Source organism: Garra rufa, chromosome 14 (assembly GCF_049309525.1).
Source record: "Garra rufa chromosome 14, GarRuf1.0, whole genome shotgun sequence".
NCBI classification, from domain to species: domain Eukaryota; kingdom Metazoa; phylum Chordata; class Actinopteri; order Cypriniformes; family Cyprinidae; genus Garra; species Garra rufa.
The window spans coordinates 17,653,657-17,662,749 of record NC_133374.1 but is presented as its reverse complement, the minus strand read 5'-3'; the positions used below and the strand labels follow the sequence as shown (position 1 = coordinate 17,662,749).

The 9,093-nt window shown below is 38.7% G+C and overlaps 1 protein-coding gene across 1 annotated transcript; it reads right to left on the bottom strand.

The window, feature by feature from the left end:
• Positions 1-263: 263 nt before the first annotated feature.
• On the bottom strand, positions 264-8,342 carry lhx1a (LIM homeobox 1a). Its single transcript, XM_073817869.1, has 5 exons — positions 7,460-8,342; positions 5,994-6,217; positions 5,129-5,406; positions 3,161-3,326; positions 264-2,011 (listed from the first exon to the last, which is right to left on the bottom strand). The coding sequence occupies exons 1-5, from the start codon at positions 7,627-7,629 to the stop codon at positions 1,632-1,634; spliced, it is 1,218 nt and encodes a 405-aa protein (XP_073673970.1). The 5' UTR covers positions 7,630-8,342; the 3' UTR covers positions 264-1,631.
• Positions 8,343-9,093: the final 751 nt, after the last annotated feature.

The window sequence follows — 9,093 nt, the reverse complement described above, 5'->3', positions numbered from 1 at the left end:
TGAGAGATGCTAATGTCTCACAGTGCTATTCTCAGCTAGACTGGCACGCTCGGGAATATTCTTCAGAAGCCATATTTCTCCGAAATACTAAAACGAGCATCTCGAGATGTGGAATATCCCCACTCGCTTGTATTTTGATGCTCTGCTAGTCCAAGGAAAAGCACCTATCATCCGAATTTCATATTTTCTAGTTTTATTAAAAACTCACAAATTTGTTCAACATGTCGTATTTATACAGTGAATGGTCTAATATGCACTGGAGGTCACGTAAGCTTAGGTTTATTAGAACAATAAAAGACATACCATGAGAATTTGATATTTAAAGAAAGTAGCAGCTGCTCGCTGCACATTTGACCATCAATTTCAATAGTTTGGATTTTCCTTTAAAGACACAAAAATAAAACTTGTAGGTCTAAGTATGTTATATTAACAATTTATGAATGTTTTTTTTTAGCAGACTAAAAAAATTAAGAAGTCAATACTTCTCGTTGTTTTTTAAACACTTACACTTTGTTTCAACACGTTCTGCAGATAATGGTGCAAAGCACTTTTACAGTATTTGTGCTATGTTTTTATTTGGCAACTGTCTACTTGATTTTTTTCTTTTTTCTTTTTCAGGTTTTTTTGTAAACAACATTTTGTACAAACTAGCACAGTGAACCACAACCCCAGCAAACTTGTTTTCATCATACAATATAAATAAAATCAATACAAAAGTTTGGTTGGTTGCTTGGAACATTTTTTTCTGGATCAAGAGGTTCTAAATCATGGTTGATACTTTTAACTCCTGAATTAAATATATTACGTAAACAGTTGACTGTTCTATGTCCCTTTCAGACCCTTGTTAAAATAATTTTAGAAGGTAGACTTCATTTATCAACATTTCAAGTTCTCTTCCATTAAATAAAGGGTTCACCATCCATACACATTTTAACATTTTGCCTTTTGAAGGCTAACTTCTTCAGATTTGGTGGAATTCTTGGGAAAGAAAGAAAAAATCAGGATATGTCCAGAACGAGAAAAAAAGCTTTTTCTCCCTGGCCTTCAGAAACGTATTTAGTGTCGAAAAGGTTGTTTAAGTGTCAGTATGGCAGAGCCTTGAAAGGCAAGGAGGTCTGAGGAGTTTTCAAATAAATAAATTAGTCTGACGGCTTAGATCTTTCCTGGAGTCAACATTGCAGGTTAGCGTTAGATCAGCCGCCTTGGGTGTTTCTCTGTAAAGCTGACAAGTCTTTGACGGTAGCTGACGCTGTTAATGTGTCGCAATCGCTGTTTTTAGAGCGCCGGTGCTTCCAGACTGAGCTTCTGGAGGTACGCTGCTACGCCGGGCCTCATAGCTGAGTTTATACACCGACCGGGGTCAACAGTATCAATTCTTTCTCTTCTTGAGTTCGGACTTGGGATAAAGAAAGAAAGAAGGAAACGGAACATCAACACAACGAGTTCAAGAAGGGAAATGTCAATGCCCATGCTGCCCTCTGCTGCTCTCTCTGTGAGCTGTCCCACCACATTTATGACATGGAAAAACGGGGGAAAAACAATAACCAGAATGTGCAGCCAGTGTCCCTGTTCCCACCCTCCCTCCTCTGTTTATCGTCATCTCTCTTTGCCGAAATGTCCGTTCACAGAAGCTACCAGACCGTGCCCTCGTTCATTTCTGACGGAGGGTGGGAGAGGTGGTTGCTGTATCCGCTGCCGTTAAGAGAGAGGGATGTAAAGGACGGACTGGGTCCGAAAACATCTGAGGACATACTGTGCAGGGGTCCAGGTATCCCTGGCTCAGGACTGGGCGAGTCCCCTGGGTGGTGAGACATGATGTCTGAAAAGCGCTGTACTTCACTGGACGGATGGTGACCGGGGATAGGATGGTCCATGCCCCCTAGCGGGGTACCGGTGGGTCCTGACGATGGAACAAAAGGGAGATCTACAGGAGTCTGGGCCTGCGAAGATGGAGGGCCTTGGGGAAAGAAGTCGTAATTCCCTCCCGGACCATAGTACTCGCTCTGATAATCTGCAGATACACAAAGGATACGAGAATTGTGCTTTAGATTTAGAAACAAAGAGCAGGAGAAAACCTCTTGTTTCAAAATTCATCGAATATGTAGTCTGTCGTTCTTTGGAACAAATCTCAATATGCCACATTAGTCACAGAACATGTTACACTGAAATCACAAATGTAGCTGGGTGGGGAGAACAAAAGCTTTGCTAATTACAGCGAGGAAGGCTTTCAACAGCTGAAAACTTATAAAACAAAGCTGTTATTGATATGATAGTGTATATATAACAATAACTGCCTTGTTTGATGCATATGCAGAAGAACCCAGTAGATTATGTAAATATAGGGAAAATTGGGTTTGTATTTAAATTAATGTTTTTTTTAACATTTAAAGTCAGTTTCATACTGTGTTTTTTATTATTGCCACTTGATTACCCAACAGAAAAAGCAGAAATATATTGGGATTTTAGTTGAACTCACAAGGAATTTTATACTAGTTTAAGACACTAGGTTTTTGACATCAACATTTGTATCTATTGGTAGCAAAAATACAGATGTGTGTGTATAGCAGAATACAACTTTTGATTCAAGATACAGTATCGATGTGACAACTAGCCCCGTTCTTTCCTATACCACGCATACTATCATTAATACAGACGGAATATATAATTTTATATATTTAACAAATATATAACATATATAAATATATAACATCTAAAACTAGGCCATATGTGAAGTAAAATAAAACTAAACTATACTGAATAAAACACAAACTGTCGAAACATGCCGGAACATGAACACAATTGTGAATCATAAAATAATCAAAGACGAAACGGCTAAGCAGATGTCAAAAGTTCTTCACAGAGCAACACAACAAACACAACCAATACCAATCAGTTATTTGACAATATCAAAGCGTTTAGGCGTCAAACACACGGGTGACATGAAAAATTAGCCACGTTCAGAAGCCCAGTCTAATTACAAAAACAAAATTAGACCATTTAACTGTTTGACACACAAAGTAACAAACGAATAAAAAACATACTGAACGTGTATTTGTCGCGTAGCTCCATTTAAACTCAACGAATGAAATCAGCGCGAGAAAGAAATACCTATTTCAGACAAATGTTTGAGATAAGTCTACAATACGCCATTATATCTTACCTCCATAGTATGAAAACGGGCCGTTTGGAATTAATTCTCCAGGCTCGAGTCTGTCTACGAGCGTTCGCATTCTTCTCGGACTCCGGAAGAACGCGTGTCTCCTTGCGCCGAGCGCGCTCAGCTGTTTCATGCGTCGCTCTTTGGACCGCCGGTTCTGAAACCATACCTAGTGCACATAGACAAATAGCAATGAAAATCTATCAAAAATCGGTTACACTTTACAGAACAGTGTCAGAGTGATAGTGGAACACGTCACAATAATTAATTACAATGGTGAGAAACAATAACAGTGCATTGTATGCAGGTTCACGAAATAATTACAAAAGTATTAGGTTATTGAGACTCTGAACATGGACATAATCTGTTAAGTAAAAAGGGATACTATCACATAACTAAATATTAAACATTTAAGGGTCTTATTAACCTATTTGTATACGAAACTGATATACGTTTTATGATCTGCACCGTTTAAATGTCAGAATTGTAACAACGTGTTTCAACCCGTTTAATTTGTCACAATCATTTCTGCCATTTCTACTCGATTTCATAGTTTTGAGAGGGTCAACTCTGTTTTATTTATTAGCTATATTCAAAGTCCTCAAAATTGCAAATACCTGCAGGCCTTTGGTAACATTTTAACTTGAGCGTTTAAGGCATCAATTGCACTTTTGTATTTTATCACATTATTATTATTTGATAGTGATGCAATGAAAAATAAGATAAGAGTGGTGTAAACCTAAGAGACCTAGAAAGCTAACAGTCTGACACTATGGCCTAATGTTTACATGTCAAGTTTACCATTTTTTATTGGTTCAGAGCGGTGTCTACTGAGGTAGGCCTGTGAAGTGACTGAGTACATTCGTATTGTAGTGACAAGATTACTCGTAATTATCGTCACTGTTAGAGAGTCGGATCTAACCTCACTTTAATGATCTTTTAACCCTCCATTTACTCCGACTGAGGGGGCAGCAGCGGGGACTTCAAATCTCTAATTAATACTTAATAGGAGGGTGGTTACCGATATATTAACCGGCTCTATGCAGTTATTATTTCGTAATCTATATATCCACCCTTGAATTCCTTTTGCTAATTATAGTTTACTCTGACGGTCTTAAATATCCAACCTCGCCACTCTATTAATCTCAACCCCTTTCCCTGCACTTGATCTTACGTTCAGTCTCATTTTAAGGCATTATCCCCACAGCACCAATCTATTACGAGGCTTTTAACGACGACGATGCTTTATCTGTGTTCTTATCGGATCTCTCACGCCGAAAAAATGACCAAGATGAGGCTCTTTAAAACGATGCTGACAAATCCCATATAGCGTGCGTAAATGAGGGCGCACATTCGCCAATGTACTGCGCGCCTTGGCTGGACTCGCATTGTTCCGCCGTTCGCTCGACAAAAAAAGCAAGGATCGATTCTCAATTTCTCACAGAAAACCACCTAGTATGAGGTACTTTGACAGACACAGGGACAGATTTCTGCGTTTCCACTTGACTGAGAACCGTCACAGCATGTCTAAATGTGGTCGCAAAACGTGATGGCGCTGCATTGCCAAGACTCCCATCGTTCTCACCAGTCTGATGCCAGCTGGCGTGCCTCTCCATCTCTCGAGTCAAGTATAAAAAGGCTAACCATATAAATGTTACTTCCAAATATTTACAGGTGCCAGCGAAAAAGTGTCCTCATTTCTATTCAAATAGTCTAGCCTCGAGGATTGGAAAGGAGAGGCACAATGAAGGCGCGCTTGTGCTTTTTCCCATTTCATCCAGGAAGAGAAATCTGTATCACAAGATGTCTAAGAAAAACACACTAAACAAATTCTCGTCGTAGGCCTATCTCATTGTGTTTGTCCTGAAAATTACCAGCAGCAAACGTAGCAATTAAATGTTACTAGTAAATAGAGTTTAGTTAGCATTAGTGTAATTATTTCTATTTTCTAATAATGTGTTCAGGTTTTACCTGAATTACTCGCATGTTGAGCCCCGTTTCCTGCGCCAGTTGCTCCCTGATGTGTCTGGTTGGTTTGGGGGTTGCCGCGAACGCCGCTTTCAGTGTCTCCAGTTGCTTTGCTTTAATAGTGGTACGCGGTCCTCTCCGTTTGCCTCCGAGGTTCTGGTCATCGTTTTCATTGTTACCCGTTTCTTTGTCCGATAAGTTCGCGATTTCCCCATCCTTGACATCGTCCTGTAGCTGGTCTTGCGAATCTGGCGATAAACTAGGATCACTGCAAGCTGTAACTGAATGAGGAAAGACGGGCCGTCGGAAACACGGGGTTTCCGAAATAAAAACCTCAGAATTAGACATGCGGACCAAAGAAGTGTTTGACACTAAACAATAGAATGTAAAAGAAATAAATAAACACAAAGAAAGAAAAAAACAGACAAACATAATATTTAATAAAACAAAAGAAACAAAGAAAGAACAAAGAAACACTGGTATTTAGAGCTGACAAAAATGTCACAATACACTAAGATTATTAGAAAATAAACTGGCTAGAAATAGGCCACAAAATGAATGCAGCAAAATCTATATTTCATTTCACATGGAAAGTGGAATAAAAATGAAGCTTTTTTTAATATATTATGCATGATACAGAAGATTTTTCTTTTTAAGAACAAAAATAATGTTTTTGCGAGACACTATCCTGAATAAAGGACTTCAAGACAGCCTAGTTTATATTCGTCAAACATTTCCATCTTTTTTCTTTTTAGATCAAAAGACTCCTTATTAGTCTAAAGTATTTAAAGTTTTTAAAGCGATATAATATTGACAAAAATAGACGCGTACGGTTTGCAATTTTTTTAGATCGTTTAATTCAACTCACCTGAAAGAAGATTGGTGTCTTTTCCGTTCGAGTTGCTTAAATAATCGTCTTTACAGACAAATTTATTTTCGTCTATGATGTACAATTCCTCCCCCGTGGATAGTTGCTTGTTACACATCATGCATGTGAAGCAGTTCAGATGAAACACTTTGCTCCGTGCCCTCCGGACCAAGTCATTCGGCGAGATCCCCTGAGCACAACCCGCGCATTTTGTTCCAAAGCGCCTGCAAATGAACAGACCAAGAAAAAAGGTCACTATAACACTGTAAAACAGCAGACAAAATTTAAAATAATCTGTTATTATCAGCTCAGACCAACGTGATGGAATAGAATCATTTATCCTATTTGAGAGTATATAAAATGCTGTTCGTAAATGTTTAATATTTTTGTGTCTGCCTATTTTGGAGAAAATAGTTATCACAATTATTGTTTGTTCAGTTGTTGTTCATGCACTATTAACGCAAATTAAAATAAAATTTAGATACGTATTAGTACGTAGCCTATTTTTTTCTGCTGTAGGCCTAAATACAATACTTAAATATTTAGCGTGCATTTTAATGTGCGTTAAAGCATAATTAATAATCACCCTTAACAAAGGACATATACATACTTTCAATACAAACACCATTGCAGTAAATACTCACCACTTAATTGTGACCAATAATGTGTATTGTGCTGCTCTGTACAGATTGTTGATTCTGAGTCTGTGATTACATTGTCTGAGGGTTTCCATCTCAAAGTCGTTTATTATTCAAATCCACTTATCACATCTTAACTCGAACCACTGCAAACACACGCGGGGCTGTGCAGACAGCCTGCCACTGGGCCGCGTTACACTTTCAACTACCCTGGCAAAGCATTGATCCCTGCGGCTTCCCTGGCTGCCATTCGTTGTAAACAAAGTGTGATTTCCTTCAAAACCCTTGCTGCGAACGAGTACACAGACTATTAGTGTATCAGCTCGTCATTTTGCATAACAATTCAAATTAACAAGCATTTAATTAATGGGCGTCCTAATCAAAGAATCAAACAAGTCGGTCGTGTTGACAGTACTTAGGATCACACTTTGTGTGAGTGTGAATGTAAGTCCTAAATTCTAATGAAATCAAGCAAAATTGGATACACATATGCGCTGGGTAAAGCTTTCAAAACGGCATTTCGCTGTAAATGTTGATATTATAAGCTGCTTCTCAAAAACGTGAAACCACTTTTAAAAATGAACTGTTATTTTAAAATTATATTTTTGGTTTATAAGTATGACATATGAACGGTAATTTACACAAATTTTAACAAAATATTTTATCTTTCCATAGCCGCAAATCAAATTTAGTAGATGTTACAAAATATTGCCAATTATACCTTAGCACATACTATTAAATAAACTATTATATTTCCATCTATCACAGTAATAGATCCACAACAGAAAACCGTAATATTTTCGAGTCGAACTCACGCAAGGAACTTACCTAAAGAAGTCGTTTTTGCAATACAGTTTTCCTTCTCGAGAGAAGCATTTCTCTGTTAGGTTACATTTGCACTCGCAGCATTGTACACACTTGATGTGCCATGCTCTGTCCAGAACATTAAGGAGAAACCTGTCCAATATAGGCCTCTCGCAGCCCGCACAGTGGACCATTGTCTTTGGATGTGCTCCCACAGTTACTGCCGTGGTGTCCACAACCTGAGAGTCTGCTCCTGTCTTTTCTCTTTCCAAAGAGAGAAGGGAAAAGGTTTGTAACGCTGATGGATGCTCCAAGTCAATCTTTGCGAATAGGTTCGACAGGAAAAGATGAAGAAGTTTTAATTATATTCACCACTTGCGCGTATGTGGATGGACCTGTAGCGGTCCAAAATCAGGAGGATAATAGAGGGTCTTCACATGAGGTAGTGCTTCAGTTGTCAGTCATTATTTCTCATCCTCTTCCTTGCCAAATGTTGAGATGCATAAATGAAGCCAGCATAGAGAAATCTTTTTCAAAACACCAACTGCTCGTTGGCTACAAAGACAAGGACATCATTGCGGGAAAAGCACGTCGCCGTTGTCAACAAGGTGAAGCATTGGTGATGATGTGCGTTAAAGTCTTTCATAAACACAAGCATCTAATGCAACCGGTCTTGGACGGAACTAACACACGAGACATGCGAGCCCAGAGACACTAGAGTGCACTTTACCATGTCCACGTATCCACTGTTTACGTCCCTCTGAAAGATGCAACGGCCAAACGCTTTGAAAAGTGCGTCTCCCTCTGTAACGTGTGCTGTTTCCTCGGTAAGACAAGAAGAGGTGAAAGATGCTAGTGTGAACAGAACGCGAGTGACATCTCGTTGCAGGACTGATGGTGACGATCCCCGAACAGCCTCCGGTGTTCTGCATGTTCCTGAAAGCACACGAGCCAGCCTTATTCACAGCCTCCTGACGTCACTCCGGTCCGAGGCCAATCAGCGGCTTTCCGTTCAAGTAACCATTAGCTATCCCCTCACCGCTTTACCGGCACACTCTGCGCTATTTATAGGGAACAGAAGACACCAATTGTCAAAAATCCCAGAAACTGTCATATCTTAGTTAATGTGGAGAGTCAGAAAACAGACCTCGGTATTCGAAAGTCTTTTTTATGCACGTTTTTTTGTCTTCATTTTCCAATAATCGTCCATTCTGGTGGAGCCGAGGAACGAGAGAAGCGTTTGATAAGGTACATATCTGATCATTTACGCATTGTTTATCCATAGGTAGATGTGTCAATACTTAAAGATATTCAAAATAAGTCATGCTGTGAAAACTGTTGTGTAACTGTGGGGTTGCGTTTATTTCTTAAAAAGAAAAGGATGCTTATTCTGGAATATGCATTGCTATCTTTTCCTTTATAATTTTATATCGAATAACAGCACAAACATATTATAATTTGTCTTTGTATTTTGAATGTTTCCTGTCATAAAACAATGACGTATTTTGTTTTTATAATATCATTCGTTTATATGTCTAACTTTCTTCTTCGCTGTCACTAAATCTAATTTACAATCATTCTATTTAGGTTACAATAAACAATGCAATTTTTTGCACAGCTTTAAAACTAACTTTTACAGTTATTCCTTGGTGAACTGC

What these genes read in the sequence shown, in the direction of transcription:
- lhx1a (XM_073817869.1), bottom strand. Translation starts at nt 7,629, where the DNA reads ATGGTCCACTGTGCGGGCTGCGAGAGGCCTATATTGGACAGGTTTCTC. An exon ending in TCAACATGCGAGTAATTCAG is followed by an intron (nt 3,327 to 5,128) that starts GTAAAACCTGAA and finishes TATGTGCACTAG; the next exon opens with GTATGGTTTCAGAACCGGCG. An exon ending in CCCGTTTTCATACTATGGAG is followed by an intron (nt 2,012 to 3,160) that starts GTAAGATATAAT and finishes GTGTATCTGCAG; the next exon opens with ATTATCAGAGCGAGTACTAT.